Here is a 27,228-nt window from a genome sequence, read left to right on the forward strand (position 1 = left end):
ACCCAGCAGTCCTCAACCAAGGGAAATTCTCCACCCCCATCTACCCCGGCCTCCTGTTCCCCAATCCCATGCAGGGGACTTCTGGCAATGTCTGGTGATGATCTTTTTTTTTTAAGCACAAACCTAACTTTATATTTCTAGCATGGCCAAATAATGTGCTCAGCATATCCATATAAATTTATCATTTTATTCTCATAAAACTCTAAGGTTGGTGGTGGTGGGGAATTTTTCCCTTTATTTATTTATCTTTTACTTGCAGTACAGTTGATTTACAACATTGTGTTAGTTTCAGGTGTACAGCAAAGTTATTCAGATATAAAATACATATAGAACTATTCTTTTTCAGATTCTTTTCCATTATAGGTTATTACAAGATAGTGACTATTGCTCCCTGTGTTTCACAGGAGGCACTTGTTGGTTGTCTATTTGATATATAGTAGTGTGTATATGTTAATCCCAACCTCCTAGAGGAAAGCATGGACAGAATACTCTTTAACCTAAATCACAGCAATATTTTTTTTGATCCATCTCTTAGAGTGATGGAAATAAAAACAAAAATAAACAAGTGGGATGTAATTAAACTTAAAAGTGTCTGCACAGTAAAGGAAACCATAAACAAAACGGAAAGACAACCTACAGAATGGGAGAAAATATTTGCAAACGATGCAACCAAAAAAGGGTTAATTTCCAAAATATACAAACAGCTCATATAACTCCATGTCTGGTGATGTTTTCCGGCGCTGGGGATGGGGACATCCAGGGAGTTGGGGATGGGGGCATCCAGGGATTCAGGGATGCTGCTAACCATCCTACACAAGAAGCATAGTACAGAATACCACACCCTCAACAAAAGATTATCCAGTCCCAAACACCCAGTGCCAGAGTTGAGAAACTCTACTTTAAGGGAAAATGTTACTCCTATAAAAAAGTTTAGGCCTTCAGCATATTGCTTAACTGCTTTTAGTGCCAATTTCATCAAATGTGAACTGTAAATTATTGGAAAGGTCCCATTTTAAAAAGTATTCAAAAAACACATGAGGGGCTTCCCTGGTGGCACAGTGGTTGAGAGTCCGCCTGCCGATGCAGGGGACGCGGGTTCGTGCCCCGGTCCGGGAGGATCCCACATGCCGTGGAGCGGCTGGGCCCGTGAGCCATGGCCACTGAACCTGCGCGTCCAGAGCCTGTGCTCCGCAACGGGAGAGGCCACAACAGTGAGAGCCTGCGTACCGCAAAAACAAACAAACAAAAAAAACACATGAGATGTTGGTAATGATATTTATCTAGAAAAATAAAATCAAAGTAGTAAAAGCGAGAATTCCAAGGTCAGACCTAAGCGGACATCATTTTAAGAAAAAAAAAGTTGAATTGTGCCTTAATCCTTCTTAGAAGCCAGAAGTTCCACGAAAGGACAGGGCCAACGTTTGAACTCAGTCTTGTCAAAGGGGAAGTTGCCTTGTGAGAATAGAAGCTGGTGCAGCCACTTTGGAAACACTCTGGCAGTTCCTTAAAAGGTCAACTACGGAGTTACCATATGATTCCGCGATTCCACTCCTAGGTGTACATCTAAGAGAACTGGAAACATAGGTCCACACAGAAATTTGTACAAGAATGTTCATAGCAGCATTATTCATAATACCTGCAAAGTGGAAGCCACCCAGGTGTCCATCAGCTGGCAAAAGGATAAACAAAATGTGGTCTCTCCACACAATGGAAAGACATTCAGCCATACAGATAGACTGATACAAACTGCTACCTACGATGAACCCTGAAAACATTATGCGAAGCAAAAGAAGCCAATCACAAAAGGGAATATGATGTATGACTTCATCTATATGAAACCTCCTCAGTCGGCAAATCCGCAGAGACAGAAAGCAGATGAGCGGCTGGCACAGCTGGAGGTGGGGGCCTGGGGAGATTGGAGACTGATAGCTAAGGTTTCAGCATTTCTTTGGGGGGCTCCAGACATTTTAAAATTAATTGTGATTGCTGCCTAACTCTGTGAATATACAGAAAAACATTGAAGTGCATTTTACATAGATGGAGTGTACAGTATGTGAATTTTATCTCAATAAATCTATTTCAAAAATATAAGTAAATAAAAGCAAAGGTGAATTCCACAGCAGAAAATAGAACTCTGCAGAGGTAATTGGCCATCAGAGCAATTCCTGGAGCAGAGCAGGGCTCGCTTTGGAAGTGTGGAGAGCAGAAGCAGAGCATCCTGCGTGCCTGAGAGCTCAGCCTAGGTGCCCGACCCTTTGAATCCTGCCTCTGTGGTAGCCATAGGACCCAGGGCAGCCTTGCCAATTTTCTGTTTTAGCATCTACAACGTGAGGACTATAAAGCTTGGCCTCCAGGACTATGGTGAGAACTAGGGATTCTATATTGAAATTATATACTAGGAAAGTATAATTATATACTTTCAATTATATATTGAAAGTGCCTGGCACATTGTAGATATTCAATACTGGCAGAGTGTATTATTAGCTATTTTTACAATTGGGCTGTGTTTCACATTTCAATTTGCAAGTTCAATTGCAAGGATGGAAAGTGTCTCTTTTTTTTTTTTCCATGAAGGAAAACTTCTAAGCCTATTTAACCCTCTCTGTGAGAGACCTTTTATACTAATGCCTTAGGCTGAATTCTGGGACCAGGAAGCAACCACTTTAAGTAATGGGGGCAAGATGTGGAAAAGAATGAAAACTTTCCCTATCCTTTATCTCAGCCTCAACAGTTTGTTAGTTTTGAAAAAATGATTATAAACGTCACACACTTTTTTAGAAACTTGGCACATTCTAGTTCTCTGTGTAAGAGAAAGGAATCTGTGATTCTATCATTCAATATCGTTCCGGTATTTCTGTAGTTATTTTTAACAAAATGTGAACTGTACCACACATACTGTTTTTCACTTTTCAGGATATCCATATCATTCCTGGAATTATGATTTTTAATGACTATATTATATTCCACGTTATTATTATTACTACTAATGGTAGAGAAAATTTCATTTACAATAGTGACAAAGAGGGTGAAATACTTGGAATAAATTTGACAGGAAATGTGCAAAAACCATACAAGAAAAATGTTAAAACACCCCTGAAAGGCACTGAATAAGACTTGGACAAATGTAAAAAGATATCCCATTCTTGGATGGGATAACTCAACATTATAAAGATATCATTTCTCCCTAAGTTAAATTACAAATTTAATACAATCTCTATAGAAACATCACAGTCTATTTCATGGCATTAGATGCATTATACTAAAATTCATACAGAAAAACAAAGATTCAGGATTATGTTCCATGTTATTGAATACACTGCATCTGAGTTATCTAACCTACCCTTATTGGAAATATTAGTAGTTGTGAATTTCTGCTATTAAAAATGATGTCGTGAACTCTCTTCACCATAAACCTTGTTTGCAGCTCTGTTACTACTTTAGGATTACTTCTTCAGAATAAAATTCGTAGAGATGAGGTATGATATTTTTAGGGTTTTTGATACTTGTTGGTAAATTGCTTTCTAGAAAGAATTATCAATTTTGAAATTGCCTGTTTCCCTCTATATCCACTAACAGAGACTATAATTGGTTTTTATTCTTTCCCGGTCTGGGAGATGACAAATATTATTTAACATCACATCAAAGTTCAGAAATTTTATGTTTGTCGTCATCCAATAATCTTTCCAGAACCAAAGTCCCACATTTTCAGCCTCAGCTTTTCAATCATATGAGTACTTAGCACCCCAAAGTGGTCCTCAATACTGTATTTTTTCACCCCGAGAGGTTTTTTCCCCAAGGAGGTGTTCCTGGCCTCAAAGGTAACACCTTCCTGTTCCTTTCATTGAGAACTTCTAGTTTTTCAGAGCTCCTTATCTCAGGTTTTTGAAGGAAAGCAACCTGATGGAATTGATTTCCCCTAATTTGTGAAAATTAATAGCCCTTAAACCTGTACCTTTTAAAGAGCATTCTTAAAATATAAATCTGGGGCTTCCCTGGTGGCACAGTGGTTGAGAGTCTGCCTGCCGATGCAGGGGACACGGGTTCGTGCCCCGGTCCGGGAAGATCCCACATGCCGCGGAGCGGCTGGACCCGTGAGCCATGGCCGCTGAGCCTGCACATCTGGAGCCTGTGCTCCGCAACGGGAGAGGCCACAGCTGTGAGAGACCCGTGTACCGCAAAAAAAAAAAAAAAAAAAAAAAATTCTGGAAGAAGCTCCAGGGGTGTGATCTTGGATCTGTTAACAGAATGAAGGGAAAAAGAGAGCCCAGGTAGAAGCAGATTTTTAGAGAGGGATCTGCCAGTCTGCTTGCCTTGGCATCTATGCCCGGGTCAGCTCCTCTAAGCCAGTCTTATTTTTCTTAGCTTCTTTCCTTCCTCTTCTGAAACCTCTCACAGATTAGTTCCCAACCTGGGCTGTGCAATTAAAGTTCTGGGGGTCTTTGAAACTTCCAAGGTCTGTGGCCACCCCCAGAAGTCTGTCTTAATTAAGCTGGTGTAGGGCCCAGGGGCCCGTCTTTTCAAAATCTGCTCAGGTAACCCCTTTGTGTGGTCAGCAGCAAGAACTACTGTTCGAATAATTCTAAAAGCTAAGATTTCACACAGGCTCTCCCTGCAGGGACTAGGGACCATGTAGGAAAATATCAAAAGAGATCGAATTAAAAGGAAAAGCAGACCAGAAAGAAAAAACAAAAAGAAAAAGAAAACAAACAACTGACCAAGCAAACCCTTATTAAGTGATGCTTTTAAAGACAGAAATGTGGATAGTGGCCTGGGGAGGGGATGGGACCCCAAGTCAGAACATATAAGCTTGAGCCCCAGCCCTGGTCCCCTCACACTGAGTAGACCTCTTCCTCGGGCCAGTGTCCTCTGTACAGTGACTCAGTGATGTGTCTCTAGCTAGATGGCATACTCCCCCCTGGCTTCCGTCTGTACTTTCTTCCCTACTGTATCCCTGATGCCTAGCTGGGCCCTTAGGGGCTATTTCCACCCTATGTGTTGAACTAGTTACTGACTTCCTTCCAGCCCAGTCTAGAGTTTACCTGAAAATGCAATCTCATCTGTTATGCAGAGGGATTTAAATCAGTATGCAAATGACAGTAAAAGGAGTATAGACCTCAGCTGGCCATGCCCCCCAAATGCCCCTGACAGAAGTCAAATGTTCAGCACCAAGAAACACCTGACAGACCCTCTGCCTCATTAGCAGAATGCCTGTTGCTGGGACCCAGACCCTGGCCTTTGGGGGAAAGTAGGGCCTCCAGGCTGAGTAGCTTCTGGATTCTCCTCTCCACCCCAAGCAGATGTTCAGGGCCACAGCACACACTGGCTGAGTGGGAGCTGGCAGGAAACGCAGGAAGACCTACATCTGGGCCATTCTGAACAGATGGAGTACGGCTGCCCCAGTGCAATGCAGCTGGGCCCCCAGCCTGGTGCTGTGCTTTCCCAGGGGCAGCTTCTCCTGCCATCAGATGGCTCAGGGGCACGAGCTCTTCAGCAGCTGTTCTAAGGAGCCCTGCAGACCTCTGGTCTGATTGTCAGTGCTTTCTTCCCAGCTGGTTTCTCAGGGACTGCCCCCCTGTAGGCACTACCAAGACTGAACTCCTTGAGCTCCGGAAATAGCTCTTCATCCACCCCTTCCTCTCCATTTTCGCTGCTAATACTTTGGCTGAGACCCTGGTCATTCTGTTTCCAGCCTCACCTCCTCCCAGCCCCGACTTTTGGCCACCACGGTCTCTGAATGTGCAGCTCCAGGCAGGTCATCACCACGCCAGTGGTCCCCTCTTGGACTCCCAGTGATTTCATCACTTCTAGACCAGTGATTTCATTCCTGGCTACACATCAGAATCACCAAGGGAGCCTTTTTAAAATGCAGATGTCTGGGACTCCATCACCAGAGATTGAGACAATTGGCTTGGGTAAAGTGCCCTCCAGAATCCTTTGTCCGAGGACATTGTTGAAATGCCTTCCTTAGCCTGGCACACGAGGCCCCTGACCGGACTCTTCCCACCTGCTTTCCTGTTGCCCTGTCCTGTTTCTCATTCCAGACCTTTGCTTCTCTGTATAGGCTCTCTGTCCCCTGGAACTCTTCAGAAGTGAGAAACTCTTGCGCAGTTTTCAAAAACCGCCTCCTCTGTGAAGTATTTTCAGGATCCTTATGTGGAGTTAGGTCTTTCTTCTCTATCCCCATGTTACTGGTTCACCCCGAATTGCAAGCAGAGCTGTTGTTCACTTGCTTCTCTAAGCCACCAGCCTGAAATTCTCAAAGGACCGTATGTTAAGCCTCTTTGCCTAAGTCTCTTCCATCTACCTGTGGATTACCCCAGGGTAGAGACCAGATGATATGACTATCCTTTCTCCCAAATGCAGGGGAACATTTTTGTGGTTGCTGTTCTGTCCTTTTGCTTTAGTGAGCATGATTTCTACTTGCGATGTGATATGACCTGTCCTACAGGCCCTACTATATTAATGGGTATAATTCTCACAAGAGCCTGTGAGTACAGTCATTCTCCCCATTTTGCAGGGGAGGAAACTGAGGCAATGAGAAAAGGAGGGTAACTCGGCCCATAGCAGGGCACATGTCTATTGAGTGAAGATATGGGGGTCTCTGTGATCTGGTTACAAACAAATCTTTGTGACTGGACTGGGTAATACGACCATGTTTCCTTCAGCAAGCACTTTGCACAGACAGAGCCTTAAAAGATGATAAACTTTTTGTAGGAAAGAGTGAAAACACTGGTGCGTAATTCCCAGCACACTTTCCTCAACAAGGTAGGTCGGCAGTGCAGTGCAAGTCAAAGGCATCTGGGGCAAAAGAACGAGAGAGAAATTGCCTTTTAATAAACACCCACTATGCCCACAACCTGGGAACTTTCCTGCCTGGTCTCAATGGATCCCTTACCAATAATACAGAGTAAGAATTATGGTATTTACAGAAGATAAAATCAGAGCTCCGTGAAGGTAGGTGACTCAGTGTCACATAATTAGTTAAGGAAAAAGGTTGGAACTAAACTAGTCTGTTACCTCCTTTCAGCAGGAGACTCCTCTGCCTGGTATGTCATTGGAATCTAGCTTTCCTCATCTACTTTTGCCTCTAAAACAGTTTATTTTCTTTACTAAAAAAGAAATATGTCACGTGTAGAAAAATGCGAGAAAACTAAAATTGCCTTTAACCCCACCACTCAGAGATTAAAAATCACCAGGAACGTTTTGAATTTTTCTTTTTTTCTTTCTTTTTCACTTTTTACTCTGCATTTTGTATCAATAAGTCAATAAATGTTTTCTATACCTTTGTAGTATACAAACACATTTGTGTTTTGCCCTTTTGTTTTCAAACCAAACATGTCAGAAGTGGTTCAGCCCCTTTTAAAAAAGGAAAATAATAGAATGAAGTGGTAAAAAGAAAAAGAAAGATGCCTGGGAAGCAGCTGAGGATTTGTTTTACGCCAAATGAAGAGAGGGGCCACTCTGAGAATGTACAAGGACCACCGCAGGCAAGGAAACGAGCCCTGCTCTCTCCACACCTGCCCAAATCATTCATCCCTATGCTTGCCCTTCCTGTTTCTTTTGCAGGCAGTGACTTGAATGATGGTTTGTGGCATTCAGTGAGCATCAACGCCAGAAGGAACCGCATCACTCTCACTCTGGATAACGATGCAGCATCCCCGGCTCAGGACACCACCCGGATGCAGATTTATTCTGGAAATCGCTATTACTTTGGAGGTAAATTCCCCAGCTTTTGAGGTTGAAAATAAAGGAGGGAGGATGCAGTGGACAGTTATTTCACTATGACAATTCTTTCTGTGTCAAATTGACCATTCTCCCAGCACACACGCACGTACACCTGCCCTCAAGCCCAAAGAAATGAGAAGCAAACTTTCCCACAGCTGTACAAATATAAATTATCTAGGTCGGTGCTGAGGAAAAAAAAAAATCTAGCTGTAAGAGCTGGTGTTACATAACACATCCAAAGGAGATTTTTGTTGCCATGCCAGACTCTGTGATCATATTCCAAAAGAGAAACTCAGCTGAAAACTTGGAGAAAGTGTACCGATAGTCAGCAGTACCTGCAAGAGAAAAAAAAAAAAATCCAGGTAGGAAGGTACAACCAGCATCCTCAGCTTTCTCAGTCATTTCTCTGCTGATTTGCTTTCTTAATCCCCTATCCATCTGTTCCCCACATCCCTGGAGGCCATGCCCATGGAGGGGGGCAGCTAAAAATGGGGAAGACCTAGAAGCCCATGAAGTTGGGGCTTCACAAAGAGCAGCCAGTATAGACGCTGCCCCTGCCAATGCTAGGAAACTTCGCAAAGATGAAAACACAAGGGCAAACTGGTAAGGAGGAAAAATATATAATTAGGCATTTGCTTCATTTTTATAGATGTATGTATATTTTTGTTTAGTTTTTTAAAAGTTTTTTTCATTAAAAATATTCGTATCTAATTACTTAGCCAGTTGTTGGTATTATAGAAACAATCTGTAAAGAGTAATGAATTCCAGTAGCTGTGTGACCTCGAGTAACATACTCATGGTCCCTGAACTTCCTTATCAAGGACGTTGGGAAACACAGCAGAATTTCTGGGAGAATTCAGTGCGATCAAGGTTAAATGTACAACATCATGCTTTCTACGTTAGAACGGACAGACTGGCTTCAGCTCTTGTAAATATGGGTCTCAGCTGGGCCTGGTCTAAAGACAAGTATCCTGTAAAGTTATAAAGTGCAGTCTCTAAAAGTGAATTTGCAAATCACTTCTCTCATACCAATGACATGAGGTTAAGCTTTGAAATACGAAAGGGACTTTGCACAGATGCAGTGTACACATCCGGGTGTCCTGAGAGGGAAACAGTGTGGAGTGATTCCTTTGTGGTTTGATTTCAGGGCCAGAGCCTCTGTCCTTCATTCCAAATCTCCACCTGTGCCTAGATAACAAATTCCTTTGAAAAGGGAACACTTTGATTCTCTGTAAATATTTTATGTCTTACATCATTTAATTCATGCAGAATCCTTATGAGGTAGGTAATATTAACCCCATTTTACAGATAATAAGACCTGTGTTTGCAGAGATGAAATAATTTGTGTGAGTAGTAGAAGCAGGATTCAACCCCAAATCTGTGTTCTCCATGAGCCACTAGTGACAGCAAAGGATTGTAAAGACTGCAGAAGAAAGGTCTGGTGGCCCCCAAAGATACGTTTCACAGACTGTATAATTTTGCATCATATGCAGTGTTTCATAGACAGCAGAGAAAAGCAAACTTATATTTATTTCTGGGGAAAATGCCGTTGAATTAATTATGTGACTTAAGCATCTGAAATGCCTCAAAGGCAAAATGACTCCCCTCCCCCAGTTGAAGTGTTTTTAGACGTGGGTCTTAACGGGGCTTCAGGCTGAGGAGGGAAGATTTTTCTGGGATCTGAACAGTATTTAAGGGAATGCCCCACACGTAGACTGTAAACTTAAGGAAAGTGAAAAATGAGTTTGAGTGATAATAGTCAACTTACATAAATTCTCTCTATGGCTTCAATTAGAAGTTGTAGCATCTCTCTTCATTTTATAGTGTGCCTGTGGGCCGTTAACCAACTGCTGGGCTTCAGCCCAGCAGTGACTGTCTATTAGAGATGGTTGAAATAATTCCCAATTATTTATGGGTTATTGCCATGTTTCCAAGCATGCATCCCCATATGCTCTGAACCTATTAAAACCATCGGGATGGAGTTTATAAAGAGCACAAGCAACCATGCACGTACATGGCTCTATACCTGTCCTAATGCGTAGTTATTCCCTGGTTGCAAGCTATGCTCAGTGTAGTGCCTGGTTTCTTTTTGTTTTTTGTTTTTTAAAGAACACCCTTTAAAAAGGTATGGTATTAACCTTTCAGGTATGTGATTACAGCCCTATAGCTACGTGCATTTAAACGCTTCATTCCTTTAGCGTCTGGATTTGCTTTGCATATCACTTCAAAATTCCAGCTACTTTCCTGTGTGTACATTTCTCAGGAACCAAGCGTGATAATGCTGACAATTAACCAGACAATTACTCTGCTACCATTGTTACCCAAAGCGTAATTTTCTTTGAATGTGTAATTCGGAATTGAAGTGTGCATTTAAAAGAGTGTTTCAAGACAGAAATTCCCCAGTAGTTATGATATGTTGCTTTCTTGGGCTGAGTGAAGTGTACCACACAAAAGAAGGGCAAATAGCTTACGAACAGGGTGAAAAGAAATAAGAAACATATTTTAATTCCCTGGGTTTATTTCTTTAGGTATAATAACTATATTTATTTTATATCATGGTTTTAATAATTCCCCTATCTGAAGTCTCTGTGGGTTTGATTCTCCTAATAAAGTTGCTGCTGACTTCTAATCTCCTAATGAAGTTTAAAAAAAAAAAGAACAAGATAAATGCGATAGGATTGGTATCCCCTTTAACACATTTTGTTTTCTATTCTATACAGTGATTGAGTAAGCCCCATTTTGTACCAGTTTTGTCCCCTCTCTGAGAATGCTAGGATTTACAACAAAAATGTGTGCACTGCTGTGAATGAAAAAAACACCGAAATAATTAGACCTTAAGGTCTTCCATCAATAGGTCGCCAAAGCAATAACTGATCATTTCAGTATTCTTCTTTATTTTTTTTTCTCTGTCCCACAGGGTGCCCTGACAATCTCACCGATTCCCAGTGCTTACATCCCATTAATGCTTTCCAAGGCTGCATGAGGCTCATCTTTATTGATAACCAGCCCAAGGACCTCATTTCAGTTCAGCAAGGTTCCCTGGGGAATTTTAGTGATTTACACATTGATCTGTGTAGCATCAAAGACAGGTAATTATGGTCTCTTCTCCTCTGTTCTCCCACCCACCTTCCCATTTTCACTCTTCTAAATATGAGCTTCTTTCACCAAAATTCGAATCCCCTGACATCAGCCACATTAGACATAATTGAGTCGCCTAATGGAAAATATTTCTGAAAGGATTTCTGGCCCAGAGAAAAATGGTTTAAATGAGTTGAGTCTCTCTTCATGTCGACTTGCAGTAAATGGGATATGCAAATTAAATCAAAATACAAATTTGTGAAAGGATTAAAATTTTATGCGTAAACAACATTTGATTACTTTGAAGTTAAGAGTGAAGCAAAAAGGAGGGAGGAATTGCTTCTCTCCTAAACCATTTCATTCTTCACTGCAGTGAGTGTCCTTTCTAAAACTGACAGATGAAAATCAAACCCTCTGGGATTCCTATAACAGAGTCCAGTTTTACAGTCACTCCCTGGGGGTCTGATCTTTGCTGTCACCACCCCTAACCCTCTGTTTCTTTGGCCCAGAGGAGACTGGACCCTGGACAGGGAATCAGCACCTTTATTCCCCAACCTACGCATCTAGCAAAAGCCCCCTTTCCCTCTTCATTTCTCCTGGGCTCTGGCTCCTCTTCTATTTGAAGTTTCTAGATTCAAAGACACGCTGGAGAAAATAACAGAGGAGGAAGTTCTGAATTTTCAGCAAGGTTAATCATGTGATCCATGTTTCTCCTCTAGCACTTAACCTTTGTCTTTCTTCCAATTCTAATCACCCCAGTCAAAATACCATTTACCGAATAGGTGAATACATGTTATGTGCTTGCCTGTGTGTTGGTGATACAGAGTCCCTGCTTGTGTTTTATCAGGGAATTAATTATACATTACTATAAAATGCTATCAATGACCAGGAAGTGTACCCTTATTTGTGGGACATATGACAGTGGCAGCTGAGGTCAGGAAGGTTTTCAGGAAGTGGTGTTGAGCTGAGTTTGAAAGGACGGGCAGGCTTGACTGAGGAGTGGGGGTGATGGTATTGTAGGCATATTGGCAGGATATGGCATGTGAAATGCTATAGAAACGGGGGGAGGGTCATGGCTTGCAAGTGTTTTGTCCACTCAAGACACTTAGTTTTCATTTAAATATCTCTAATATTGGGGCGCATTTTGCATTTGATTATTTATAGTAGTTGAAATGGCAATATTTACTTTTCTTTGGCGCATATAAAATAATGGCATGTCTTACAATGAATGGTGTTTTAGATTCCACAAAATATAGCTCAGTGGGGATGGTAAGTCTTGGTAGTAGAGCACATGATGTGAATACGGACAATTAGGAAGAACTTTGCGTGCCTAAGGCATTTAGCCTCATGCACTAGGAGGACTCAGGGAAGGTAGTCGATTTGCTTCATAAAAAGAGTACTCAGGAAAAGGGAGAAGGATGGATTGGAAAAGAACCAGCCCAGAGGTAGTGAGGTGACAGCCCCAGTGCAGGGGAGCGATGATGAGAAGTAGCAGGTGCCTGTACTGAGCATCACACAGAAATCAGCTCTGCAGACCATAATCTCCTCTCATGCTTGGAATGACTGATATAATTTGGTGGAACTTTATGTGCATGTTTCTCTATTAATACCACTCCACATGGGATCGTCAACAAATCACACAGACTTGCTGGCTCTCCTGCTTCATTTTTTTCTATTTGGCCAGCTGGAAAAGTGGGTAATAAAATGTATGCTTCATTAGACTGTGCTAGTTTAGAGACCTCAGAGTAAAAGACACTGTGTGGAATGGTTGCTACCCTGTAGTCTTTATTAATGATGAGGAGGAAGCATCTGACTTCATCAGCCAGACAGCCTTTTGCAAAGTGTAGATCAGTAGAGGGAACATTTATCAATAGGGATCTCTCATGATAAGTTAATTTCTAATCAAGGGAGCTCTCATTATTTTCCATTACATGGACGCCATTGCCGTCATGCTGCATCATTACTTTTGTGTAATTGTAGTCTGTATAATTGTATTACATACAATTGTGTTTTGGTTAATTGTATAATAAGGGATTGTGTTTAGTTTAGTGGGTAAATGGGACATTTTTCTTGATTTACCAGACAGTGCCTTTAACAGAAGGGAAACTGGTAAAAGGCTTTGCTTAACTAATTATTTCTTGAACTTCTATTTAACATTTGGTGGAGAGTGGGAGTTGGGGTTAGAAAAGCAGGTGGTTTCTGAGTTTTGCATTTTATTTTTAATGTGTTAATCAACATGAACCTGATTTAAGGACAAGTGTGAAGTTTTGCCTTCAAGGAGCTTGCCACTTGCGGGGGTGGGGGGGGGGCGGGGGGGCAAGGTTTGGCGGGAGACAAGGGGGTAGAGAACAGTCTGGCTGTGGTTTATTTTCGGTTTCTGCGGTTTTTTAAGAAAAATTTAGTAAGGTTTAATGAAATTCAATGAATATTTTAAAACATTAAACACTAGTTTTATTTAAATCATTTTGATTAAAAATTTTGGTTTTCATTAACTATGATTCCTATTTTATATTTTATTTGTAATAGCAAGCTTTCAATGCTTAGAAGAAAATAATTTTGTGAAAACATGCAAAAAGAATTTTTATTTTTAAATTTCTTACCTTTATTATGTGTTTTTGATGAAAATATATTCAAATGTCATACTGTGAGTATAGTTGCATTTTATTTTATTAAAAAAAATTATATTTTATATTGAAGTATAGTTGATTTTCCATGTTGTGTTAGTTTCAGGTGTACAGCAAAGTGATTCAGTTATACATATACATGTATCTATTATTTTTCAGAATCTTTTCCCATTTAGGTTATTACAGAATATTGAGTAGAGTTTCCCATACTATACAGTAGGTCTTTGTTGGTTATCTATTCTATATATAGTAGTGTGTGTTTGTTAATCCCAAACTCCTAATTTATCCCTCCCGCCTACCTTCCCCCTTTGGTAACCATAAATTTGTTTTCTCTGTCTGTGAGTCTGTTTCTGTTTGGTAAGTAAGTTCATCTGTATCCTTATTTTAGATTTCACATATAAGCGATATCATATATTTGTCTTTCTCTGTCTGACTTACTTCACCATCCCTGTTGCTGCAAATGGCACTATTTCATTCTTTTTTTATGGCTGAGGTCTTGAGTAAAGCTGGGAGAGTTCCTTCTCAGGGACTGAAGGATTTAAACCAACAATTTGCATCTCAGTAATGGGCACTTTTCTGAAGCTTCTGGCCTCAAGGAAGAAAGGAGGTGGAGGAACTGGGCTGGCCTACTTCTCTGGCAGAAGGGAAAGCACTGGTTTTAGGAGACTCCTTTGGAGGACTGTCCAGTGCCTGACAGTCCAAGGTCAGGTTGGGAGAACTCTCGTAGGAGTTACCATTGGGACCCGACAGACCCCAAACCCCTTCAGTAGTCTTTAAACCTCTAGAATATGATGTGCAGCCACCATCCCTCCTCTGCAGGCTGAATCTCCAGTCTCATGTTCTCCTCATCCGAAAACACGGTTCTTCATACTTATCTCTTGCACCCCGTGGGCTTAAAGTAGTCCAGGCTTGATATTCTCAACCATCATCGAACAAAGTATGCTTAGAGCAGAATCACGCCCTGGTTTATTTGACCTCATAAAGAGGCATTTAGTGAATGAACGAGGCAGTCTTATTGTATATTCTTGAGTAAAATAAGATGTGGTAAGAGTTGTAGAAGATACGAGAGTATGAGATCATTTATATCCCCATTTTTTCAAGGGGGTAAACTAAGACCTGGAGATAATGTTCACTTTTCCATGGTCACAGGACTGAAGTTGCAATCCAGAGTTAGACACTGCCAGTGTTCTCTCCCTTGTAGTATCTACTCAGAAGGATCTGACCTGGAAATGGCAGTCATTGTGTATCTGTGGATCTGAATATGTAACCTCATCTTCCGCCCACAACCATATAAAAATTGTTCAGGGATATGCCATCTATTAAATCCCTTGTCAACCTTAGGTGCCTGATGAGATTCCATTTAAAAGAGAGGCATTCAAAATGGTATGTGATATCAGGCAAGGCCTTTATTTTCTTTTTTCTTTTTTGAATATATAGTCTTTTTTTTATATTATATATGTTTCAAGGGTACAATATAGTGATTCACAATTTTAAAGGTTATAATCCATATATAGTTATTATGAAATATTTGCTATATTCCCCATGTTTTACACTGTATCCTTATAGCTTATATTTTTAAAATTTTAATTTATGTTGGAATATAGTTGATTAACAATGTTGTGTTAATTTCAGGTGTACAGCAAAGTGAATTGGTTATACATATACATATATCTATCCTTTTTCAAACTCTTTTCTCATTTAGGTTATTACAGAATATTAGGGAACTCTACTCAGGCAAAGTCTGAGTGATATAAGGATGTCCCACTCTTGGTGGTCCAGGTCAAGAAGTGCTTTTGTTGAAAGATCCAAGCAGTTAATTCCAGGAGCCATATCCCGTCCTTCAGGGTTCAAAGCCCAGGGCAGAAGAAACAAATCACCAAATGCTGTCTAAGACTTCATTCCAATAGGAGACAAGATCCAAGGTGTGAAGCCAAACCGGGAGGGGCAAACAGGGATGCTGATGAGTCAGTGAGGGGAAGTGGGCGTCGCACCTGGAGAAAGTCATCAATCCCAGTGCAGGTGGCAGAGGATTTGAGAGTTGTTGGAGCATGTTTAATTCCCAGTATGCTTCTTGTCAGTTTGAAATAGGACACATAGGATTTAACCTTTTTGTCTCTTTCCTCTTTTGCAAAACCAGGATACTAAAACCTACCTTCGCATTGAGAGTTAAATGAGAGAGTGTAAGAAGTCAGGCGCTCAGTTGTACGTCCAGTAAAGAGTAGATACTCAGTGAGTCGCCATGTGAATTCCTATAGCCAAAGGTTTGCTGAATCTCCAGTTTCCATGGGGAAAGGAGAAGCTCAGGTCTCCCTCTGATGTTTCGCCAGTGCCCACTGCAGCCAGGGATCCCCAGTAGTTTCTGGTGTGGCGGTCTATCTAGACCTCATATGTGCCCTCGGATCAGGTGCTCAATGACTTCCCTTGAGTTTCAGTTCGCTTTGAGCTGACCCTCTGAGGCACCAACCACCACCTATTAGGAAGATGCGCAACAATTTTGGTGCCAAGGTTGTGGTCTCTGGATTCTCCTAAAGCATTGCTTCTCTGGGCCTGGAGAGGGTAAGGAAAGCACACAATCTAAGGTGGTCCTCATTTCCAGGTTCATGCCTGTGTACACCCTGAATTTACATGAACCTGGAAATGAATGCTTCCTTAAATTTTGCAGGCAAATTCCAGCCTTTTTGCATCAGAATCACCAGGAGGGCCTGTTACAATCCAAATTGCTGGGTCCCGCCCCTAGAATTTCTGAGTTTTACTGTGGTGGGCCAGAGGATTTGCTTTTCTAACCAATTCCAGGGTGCTGCTGGGACAGACCTTGAGAACCACTGCCCTAAAGCTTCTAATTCTGTAGGCAGTGGGATTGCATGGATTCTGTATAATAGGGGACCAGGTATGGGGGAGAGGAATGATGGGTCCTGCTGCTACTGGGCCCCCAAGCAGCTGCCCTCCTGATAAGTCTCACAGGGTCTCTAGAGAGTTCCAGCAGCTCTGTCTCAGTGTCCCTCTCCAAGGGTGTTGAAATCAGTCCAAGGGACACTGCTGGGGGCAACTGAATTCCATCTCCCTCCCTGGCCTTTGCCACTCAGCTCTTCCTCTGCTTCCCACTACGAACAGTATAAGTGAAAACAGTCGGATCCTCAGAGGTGTCTGAGTGAAGGGCTATTTGGGGTGGAAGGGAGGGTGGGTCTCAGAATCACTGCTGCTGCCAACAAATGTTACTTGTTTTGTTGTTATTTTGAAGGCAGTTATTTTACTTGTTGGTCCCTCTGAAAGTCAGAGCTTGGTTTTACCTTCTAGACTAAGCTCACACCTTGTGGGAGGGGGGTGGTATTATAATAAGAGTGACTCCACCCACCAAAAAATATTCCTGCAAACCTTCCTAAAAATGAACAGAGACTGCACCTTGTGTTCTGGTGCATGGCAAAGGTTTCCCTGGTCACAGTCCCATTTCCTATGTTCCTTCCTCATAGAGTGAAGATATTGGGGAAGGTCCCTGGAGATCACGCAGCTCTGGTTTTTCATAGAAGGAAATAACAGTTTTGTGGATTGTGGCAAAGACAGGTACCAAAGCGGGGGCTCTGCTCCTGGGGTCTTTGCTGTTGCTTTCTGTAGAGACAGTGTTGCTCTTAACACTTTCTAAAATTAGGTCCTTTTTGGTTATCCATTTTAAATATAGCTGTGTGTACACGTCAATACTGAACTCCCAGTCTATCCCTTCCCACCTGGTAACGGTAAATTCATTCTCTAAGTTTGTGAGTCTGTTTCTGTTTTGTAGATAAGTTCATTTGTATCAACTCTGCCCAATATTATGTAACAACCTAAATGGGAAGAGAATCTGAAAAAGAATAAATACATGTATATGTGTAACTGAATGCCTTTGCTGTACACCTGAAACTAACACAACATTGTTAATCAGCTACACTCCAATATAAAATAAAAGTTAAAAACATAATAAAATTAAACAATCTGCTTGTTCCAATGAGTGAATCCCATGTGGAAAACTGCTTTAAGTTTCCTGTAGTCAAATAATTGAGGAAATGTAGCTTCTCACTCCATAATGATTTCCCTTTCTCCCAACACACATTCTTTTAAGAAAAGCATCGGCTAAACTCTTTGGTCAGGATTCTTACCTTCTTGGTTCAGAGCTGGGAGTGCTGTAAACACGGAATGTGGGGAAGTGTTCAGTGGGATGACCTCCAAGAAGCAGACTTCTGCTAAAAACCCACGCTGTGTCTGGGAGTTTGTTCAAAACAGTGAGCTCCGGCTTCCCTGGTGGCACAGTGGTTGAGAGTCCGCCTGCCGATGCAGGGGACGTGGGTTCGTGTCCTGGTCCAGGAAGATCCCACACGCCGCGGAGCGGCTGGGCCCGTGAACCATGGCCACTGAGCCTGCGCGTCCGGAGCCTGTGCTCCGCAACGGGAGAGGCCACAGCAGTGAGAGGCCGGGTACCGCAAAAAAAAAAAAGCTTACATTGCAGGGCAATGCATGTGTTTTCATTTTTTTCTCCAATTGAAAACTTGTACACCGGGTGCCAGAAAAGCCGCTGTAAGGGCACAGCCCCCGCAATCTGAGCTTCTAACTCCAGAGTGAGAAATGTTACAATATGGTGAGTTCTTCCTTAACTCATGGGATGGGGCCCAAATCCACACAAGAGCACTTCTGCTGTTTTTGTTTATCATTTTGAGTCTATTTCATGGAGGACAGAGAAAGGCTATAGTTGATACAGCAGTTACCAAGCAAACATTCTCTCAGGATGATTTCATTTAATTCACTGCACAGCTCTGCAAGATCCACAAAGTTCTCCTCAAAGTGTGGTTCCCAGACTAGCACCCTCAGCGTCACCTGGCACCTTGTTATGACTGCATATTCCCAGGTCCCAACCCATACTTTCTGGACCACAAACATGGGGAAGTGGGGGCAGCCTGAGTTTTCACAAGCCCCCCAGGTGATTCTGATGCACACAGATTTGAGAGCCATTGGTTTGCTGCATTATTATTATTTAAGAAATAAGACCTCTAGTGCTTATGGAGGTTCAGTTACCTGCCCAAGATCACATTTTCGGTATTTGGTGGAGCCAGGGTTCAAAGCCAGATTTTACTGATCTCTCAGTCCATATACACGTAGAGGGGTTTTTGCCTAAAGGCCGGGGAAAGAAAAACGATGGGCTTGGAGAGCCAGAGCAGGTCAAGGGAGTGTCACAAAAGAAATGAGATTTCAAGAGGAACTGGGTTTAGAGCGGTCAAGCGGCTCTGTTCCAGGCAGGGTGGAGAGCATAAGTCTGGGCCTCTGAGTGGGTGAGGTGCTGGACATTTGTCTGCCTGGATGGGAAAGGCTGCTTTGGCAGCAGTGTGTAAGAGAGAACTAAAGTCAAAGCCATAGGGAGCATGGCAGTACACAGTTTAAAATCTGAGTAATAGGCCATTGTAATAGTTAATCGTTAGATGATGCTTACTGTGCCAGGACACCTCGTAAATGCACATGTGTGTGTGTGTTTGTGTGTGTGTGTGTGATATAGATACATACGTACGTACATAATTATACCATCAATAGATAGACAGATACATACCTACATAAATACACCATAGATACCTACCTACATACATACATACATACACAATAGAGAGGTAAATAGTTGCATACATACGTGCACCATAGATAGATAGATACATACATACATACATAATACACCATAGATAGATAGCTACATACATACATAATACACCATAGATAGACACATACATATACCATATATAGATAGTTACCTACATTCATACATATATACATACAGATAGACACACACACCATAGGTAGATACATATATACGTACATACATACATACACCATAGGTAGGTAGGTAGGTAGATAGATAGTTAGATCAATCCTCAAGGCAACCTATGAAGTAAGTAAGACTATTAACTCCGTTTTACAGAGTGAGATTGAGGCACAGTGACACTAAGTAAGTTGTCCAAGATCACACAGCAAGTATGCGGCAGAGCCTGGCTATGAACCAAGGAGTCTGGTGGAAGAGATCAGGTCTGTCCTTGCAGTGCAGTACCTCTGACTTTTCAATTAGAAGGCATCCTATATTCTTCAGCAGGATTGCAAAATAGAAAATGATGTGAATTCATCTTGCGTCCACGTCAGGACAGACGTACAACCTGTTAATAAAACAGGTTGTATTAACCCAGGAAAAGAAGGGGTGTGATCTGCGACAGATAGACCACCACGGAAGCCTGGGGGGTTATCATCCACACAGCGACTTGTCACAACCTTGAGACACACACTGAGAGAGACTCAGAGTCTGAAAGCTTCCACCAAGAGATCCACCCTTCTCTCTTTCTTTAGGCCCATTAGGGAATGGAGGAGCCTCAGGACTAACTTGGTAGGACCATCTTGGGGAGGTAGATTATGAGCTGATTTGGTCAGCGCCTCCCACTCGGCACTACACAGGAAAAGTACTGATTTATATGTCTGCTTCTTCAGTGAGGGCTCCCCCCCACCTCCTATCTTAGACCTCTCTGAATGTCAGCAGGGAAAAGGGACCCTGGAGGACTCTGATGCCTGGGTTTGATTTGAATAAGTGACCTCGAACAACTGCATCTGTGTTCTGTTACCAAACTCATCTCTCTCATCACTCATTTTCACAAGAAAAGGGGATCATTATCTTGATGAAATGGTGCAGCTCTACCTGTGCATGAGGAAGGGCACCAGGGCGCCTTTGATTCATGGAAAACCGTGCTGACAAAGTCAAGGGTGGCGCTTCATTCTGTCCCATCAGAAGATGGTGAGGCTCTTCCCCCACCAACTGGTCATCTGAAATGTCCGTGCTGAAAACAAAGCTGGAACAAGGAGCTGGGTGAATAGTCACAAGCACTTCCGAAGATGAGGGCTTCATTCCGAGAGCTCCAGTGATGAGGTTGAGGTGAGATGTCTGCGTTCAGGTGGCAGTAAGAAAATGCCTCTCAGAATGAGTAGTGCCTGGATCATCCCTCCTGAGAAATACTGCCTAAGAACTTCCAATGTTTTAGACAACCTAAAAGCCAAGGAAAAGTTTTGATTTGGATGGAAACGTGAACAAAGGTTACTTGAGGTTCTCAAGTTATGTCTGTGAGGCAGTGCTTATATTTAAGCCTGCAGAAAACATTTCTAAATTAATAATAAGAAGGAAGAGATTCTTCGTTATTGCTCCCTTCATGCAATCATGATCTTATCAATATTTTTTATTGGAGTGTAGTTGATTTACAATCTGGTGTTAATTTCTGCTGTACAGCAAAGTGATTCAGTTATACATACATATATATACATTCTTTTTTTAAATATTCTTTTCTGTTATGGTTTATCATAGAATATTGAATATATTTCTCTGTGCTATACATTAGGACCTTGTTGTTTATCCAGTCTATCAATCATGATCTATTTTTAACATTTTATAATTTTTTGGCCACGCCGTGTGGTATGTGGGATCTTAGTTCCCCAGCCAGGGATCGAACCCATACCCTCTGCAGTGGAAGCGTGGAGTCTTAACCACTGGACCACCAGGGAAGTCCCAATCATGATCTTAATTTGTGTTCATCCAATATCCTGATAAGGACTTCCCATCCATTTATCCCATTCTCCAAAGAGTGTACCCTTCTACACAGCCAATGTCACATTCAGGTTTTCCTCTTCTGCATGAATGTCCCTTCATTGGGCTGCTGAGGTGAAGTACCCGTAGCCTTTAACACTGTTTTCTCTCTAGTCCAAAAGCATTCATTGGCGGCTCACTGTGAGTACCATTTACAGACACAGTTGGAAGACAAAAGGAGCTTAATATGTTTTTACTTGGGGAAAAAACAGGTCTGAACTGTAATCAACTGTCCTCACTTGTTTCTGCCAGTGAAACCGAAATTTAAAATTAGTCCTATGTTATTTTTATCTTGAATCAACTTATCTCATTGGAAGTTCACAGAACAAGAATCCGGCCTCCTGTGTTTTCCTGGGACATGGACTTCTGAATGCTGAGTTAGATAGACCCCCTACTCTCCGCTTCCCATGCATGAGCAGCATGTTAGTTCCCTGCAACTCTCACACGTGCCCAAAGGGAAAATTGACTTCCCAGCTTGGCAGGTGAGAAAACAGACTTTAATGTATATTTAAGGGACTTCCTTGTTGGTGCAGTGGTTAAGAATCCTCCCGCCAATGCAGGGGACACGAGTTCGATCCCTGGTCCAGAAAGATCCCACATGCTGTAGAGCAACTAAGCCCATGCGCCACAACTACTGAGCCTGCATTCTAGAGCCTGAGAGCCACAACTACTGAGCCCCTATGCCACAACTACTGAAGCCCGCGTGCCCAGAGCCCGAGCTCTGCAACAAAGAGAAGGCATGGTTATGAGAAGCCTGCGCACCGCAATGAAGAGTAGCCCCCACTCACCGCAATTAGAGAAAGCCCACGTGCAGCAACGAAGACCCAGTGCAGCCAAGGATAAATAAATAAAATAAATAAATTTAAAAAAAATGTATATTTAATAACTTACCTCCAAACGAAAGCAAACTCAGGATCTCAAGGTGGTGAACCCCCTTCTGTTTACATGTTAGCCTAACTTTGGACTTACCCTCCTCCTAGCTCAGCTCCCTCAGTTGTCCAATGGGGCCAGGGCATCCATTTTATCACTGGAGGTTTTGAAACAAGAATGGGGTTGTTGCCTCCCTTTTGGAGTTAGGCAGGATAAGGATAGACTGAGAGCAGGAAGATGAAATTTCTTAAAGTTAAAAGCAAGAGAGACAGAAATGGATGGGGATCTATGTGTCTCAGGAGGCCAGATTTTTGGAAAACCTATACACAGGCAGAGAAGGATGACACTTTTCTAAATAATTTACTTACCTATGTAACCTGTTTTATTTTTCAGGCAAGTGATTAATGTTTGTGCTTGGTTCAAGTTACAGATTTGAAATCTTCCCTCCAGGTTTTTCTTCACTTAAAAAGATTGCTTCAATCTGATTTACTAAGGCAGCGGCAGGGCCTGCCCCTCTTGATATTGGGATGTACTGTGGACCAAGCAGGAGAGATATCTCAACACCTGGAAACTGCAAAGGGAGAAAACAAACTTAAAACGGACAGTTACACAAGAGAACTTAAATGTGTCTAAACTCTTGTGAAACATCAGGAACACCATTAACTTTATTATGACAAGATGTTATCATCACCTTATACCTACTTACGACATGCTGAGAAACATAATATTTTTGTCATAATTAGGTAGGGAGCTATCCCTGCTTAGAAAAAATGAAAGTACCAGTTGTCGTTCTTAAACAACCAAAGGCTTATGGATTGGACCAAATATTTGTATTGATAATGACAGAACCTCACACTCTGAAATGAGAATCCTATGTATTAGCTCTACTGTGTGTAGCTATTCACACACACAGTACACGCAATATGTTTGTGTCCAGTGAGCCCTGAAGCCCTTGACCTTCCTACTTGCTGAGAGGCTGCCCAAGTTCTGCTAATGTTCCTTTGTGACCCAACCATTCATTCCACAAATCTTTTCTGGGAACCTATAGTGTGCCAGACACGTTTCTTTGCCGTGCGGATCCAGGAGTGAACAATTCAGAGAGTGACTGGGTTTTCCCTACTCTGGTCTTTCTTGTGTCCTTGGATCTAGACCTGTTTTATACTATCATGGGCCGTTCACTCATTCATCTCCGGTATTTGGAACATCTCTGCAGGACCAGGTGCTGAGGATTCTGTTGAGTGCTGAACATAGAAGGTTATCCCTGGCTTCAGAAAGCTCCATGGAGGGACACAGATTTTGATCAAATAATCATGGAAATAAACGTATACCTCCCCAAATATATGATGAGTGACAGGAAGCAAATAAGCGGAGCAATAGGAAAGGATCTGAGAGGAAGGGTAGCTTTTACAGGGCTGTGGGCCGTGGGCCAGGAAAGGGAGATATGGGTGTTATCATCCTCATCTCTGCAGATGTAACTCTCTTGAGGTCACTGCCAATCTCCATCAGTGAAATACTCAGACGTTGGCACTTTGCACTACCTCCTACAAACCTCTGGCTGGCGATTCTGATCTCAGCTTCCTGCCCGTGTGTGTCCTCTGTTGAAATCACTGTTTGCTGGGGTGGGGTGGGGGGTGCTAAAGTGTTGAAATCACTGTTTTCTGGGGGGGGGGGCGGGGTGCTAAGGGGATCACAAGTGCAAAATTCTGGTTTCTTTAGTGAGAAGGGACTTTCTAACTGGGGTTTTAGCTGAAAACAAATTCCTACAGTTTTTTCAAAACATGGAAGCACTGAGGGTTCCTCTGTTTGCCATTAATAACATCCCCTTACTGCCGCTACCCAACACACACCACCATCCTGACAGCCGAGGCTAAAGTGTTTACCTTCTAGTAATTCATCCCTAATAACGTACAGGCTACACCTACACTTAGCACAATAGAAAAAACAAAAAAATGTCACGTCTGCTCACCTAAAATAAACACCAGTGTAAAGGTGGGAATGATCTTTCAGCAGGCAGTTTTGTAAAGCCCGAGATGCAGAAAGTGACAGGAGGAATATGCATTTTAAAGGTCATTCCAATTACCGTGCTTATGTTAAGCTGCAACTCTGGACTTGATGTGAGAAATCCCACACACTGCGGGAGACATGAGAACACATGGATGGCAGGGATCTGAGCAAATAGGAAGGAGAGTAATACAAATTACTATTTTTTTTCAGTGACATTAAATAATTCTTCAAGGTCCTAGACATCTGAAAAGTAGAGGAGAGTCAAGTCTTGATAAAGAGCAGATAAACTCCTAGCTCCAAAAGCCCGTGATTCCATGATGTATTTCCTTTAAATTCACGTGCTATGCAGTCGAATGGGGACCCATCAGAGAGGCCCCAAAGACGAGCTCCTGACTGCATTACCATTTCGATTTGCAACTATTTCATTCTCCACATTACTGTGAATTTGTAACACAACTTTCCTTGATAGAATTATCTTAAATGTGAACCGTGTTTTAGATAAGGAAATAAAATAGCTGAGAACTATTCTCATAGTGGCAATTTGCCTCATAGCTCTCTCTCACTTCCCACCATATATATTTTATTACAGCTCTAGCTAGTGTGAAATTCAGACTCTGGGTGTGCATTTCACATGCCCTCCAGCATATGATGGAGCCTGAGGCACTAAACACAAGGGTCCAAATGCCCCAGTTTGTCTTTTAAGGTCTCCCATGGCCTCACCTCTGCCTTCCTATCCACCTTTATCTCCTATATTAATACGTCCTTCCAACAGTATGAATTTACTGAGCATCTGCTATGTTCCCGAATATATATATCTGCCTACAAGAAGCTCAAGGTCAAGAAAGCTAGACAAGATAGCATGGGGATTTTACATGGGGGATCTCATGGCACTGAAGGGCATGGTGCTGTTACTGAGTCCAGGCTTGTACTGCTCACTACATAACAGGTCAGTTAATCAAGAGATGAGGTGTTGGGGCAAGGAATAGAGACTTTATTAGGAAAGCCAGCAGACAGATAAGATGGTGGACTATGTATCCCAAAGAACCATCTTACCTGAGTTAGAATTCAGGCTTCTTTTATACTAAAAGGGGAGGGGGTGTGGCTGGTTGTAAACTTCTTGGTGCTGGAGTCCTTTGTTCTTGCAGCCTTCCACCTAGGTCAGGTCACGATGTTCCTGTAAACCTGCAACAAAACTAATGTTATTCTCTGTCCTGCAACTTTTAATCTCTCAAGGAATACATCCAATATAGAGTCAGATTTTTTCTTCTCTGTAACAAGTTGAGGGCACTTGCTTTGCAATCATTTGAACCTTAACAGCATTTGCTCATAGTAGCTACTAACGAACCGCATGTGTAGTAGGGAAGAACAAATCTGACTCCATATTAGAGCTGTTGGTTTTCCTTTTAACCCTTGTGGTTTGTTGCCTGTGCTTAGTCATGCTGGCTCTGCACCTTTTGTAAAAAAATGTTGCTATAGCCTGGAATATACAGGATAGCCCATTCTTAGGGGTCTGACCTTTAAGAGTCCATTCATACAGTGATAAACAGTTTCAGAAACATGTGTGTTGTTGGAGTTTACAGGAACATTGTGGCCTGACCTACATGGACGGCTGCAAGAACACAGGATTCTGACACCAAGAAGTTTGCAACCACTAACCAGGCCCCCCTCACCTTGCCTTTAAAAATGCTTTGCTGAAACACTTCAGGGAGTTCGGGGTTTGGGGGGCATGAGCCACCGTCTCCTTGCTTGGCCCTGCAATAGACCTTTCTCTGCTCCAAACGACGACGTTTCAGTTTGTCTGGTTTCACCGTGCTTCGGGCACACAAACTTGCATTCGGTAACGCACGTGGAGCCTATGAAACTCAACCTGCCTCTTGGAGCTGGATATAGTACTGCCTCAAGATAGGGGATGAACTTGATCATCTTTAATAGTTTTGCGCATCCCAAACTCTGGAGACTGCTGTCCAAGGCTTGGGAGTTAAAACCCTTCATCTCTTTCTCATCTGAAAAACTTCCCAAAGTGGTTCATGCCAAATATCACTGTTTGAAGAGTGCCTATTGGAAGCAGCTGGTGCCAGCTGTCATCATTCACGTGGTGTGAAGTGCTCCTTCTGTAAGCACTAGTGAGAAAGAATATTTTTGTTTAGCAAGGCCATCATAAAATTAGACAAGCGAACCGCAATGCATTTGAGCAATGTAGTCTATAAATATTACAGTGGAAGCAAGCATGCCAGCACATTATCCTTATTACAATCTTGTGCTTTAAGGGAAAAAAATGGGGTAGCTCTGCAAGAGAATGTGAGTCTGAATGGAAGGCAGCTGCAGAGAAAGGTACACAGCTTTTAGTAATTGTGAAAGGATGTCACCCAGTCTCCCTGTAATAGGATCTGGGGACTGCACCCTCTGGATTCAGTGAGCTCAAGGCAGTTCCTGGCAGCTGAGTTGGGAAAGCTTGTGAAATTGGCACTGTTTACTTATTAGGAAGGAATGGGATAAAAAAAAAATTATCAAAAGGTGCCAGTGTGTCTGTAACTGTGTCAGCTGTTCATCTGAAGGTGAAATTATTAAAGAAGAATAAAGGTTTCCCGTGAGCCCAGAGAGCGGGATTGGAATCATATACAATCCATACTCTGTCACTGTCTCTATTTTCCCTTTCTTTTTTTTTTTTTCAAAAGTGCCTGGCAAGGACTTAAACAACATTGTTATTATTCATTTGGCTATGTCAAATTCTCTAGTGTCTTGTAACATAGAGAGCACCTTCCAACTTTTGCCAAATACCATCTAAAGACTCTTTGTTAAAAAAAAAAAGGCATATAGAAGATTTATTTTTTTCTTCTCCTCTGAGGTTTTCCCCTTACTTGTTTCTACATTATACTCTTGCTAGAGTCACCTAAGTTTAGTAGCTTTCAACTATGGGCCAGGTGCCATGCTAGGTTTCTTTTCCGCTACTAATTATCTTGTTCAAATCTATGGAGAACTACATTAAAATGTTTAAAATAAACTCTTCTTATTTTACAAAGGAAGGGACAGAGGTTTGCTGTGGGTGTTAGATGACTTTTCCAAGGTTATATAGTTAGTAAGTATTTTCATTAGAGGTTCATGGGCCCCCAAACAACCTGAAAATAAAAGAAATAATGTTGCCCTTTGAAAATGAAGCTAAACATCTAATAGATCTGAATGGATTATCTTGAAGATACATATAACATCTATGCCAGGCAGGACTATGCCTGGATTGATGCTACTATTTCTAAAGAAAGAATGTGTTAAATAAAAGTAGGTTGGTAAGAAACGAATCATAAAAAAGAA

General features: G+C 42.1%; 1 protein-coding gene across 3 annotated transcripts in view; it reads left to right on the top strand.

The window, feature by feature from the left end:
- CNTNAP5 (contactin associated protein family member 5) overlaps positions 1-27,228 on the top strand; it is an 866,498-nt gene that overhangs the window by 500,717 nt on the left and 338,553 nt on the right. For all 3 annotated transcript variants that reach the window (XM_060016951.1, XM_060016952.1, XM_060016953.1), the window contains 2 exons: positions 7,567-7,716; positions 10,643-10,814. In XM_060016951.1, the coding sequence (XP_059872934.1) occupies positions 7,567-7,716; positions 10,643-10,814 (322 nt within the window). The remainder of the gene's footprint in view (positions 1-7,566; positions 7,717-10,642; positions 10,815-27,228) is intronic.

The sequence above is a fragment of the Delphinus delphis genome, chromosome 7, assembly GCF_949987515.2.
Source record: "Delphinus delphis chromosome 7, mDelDel1.2, whole genome shotgun sequence".
Lineage (NCBI taxonomy): Eukaryota > Metazoa > Chordata > Mammalia > Artiodactyla > Delphinidae > Delphinus > Delphinus delphis.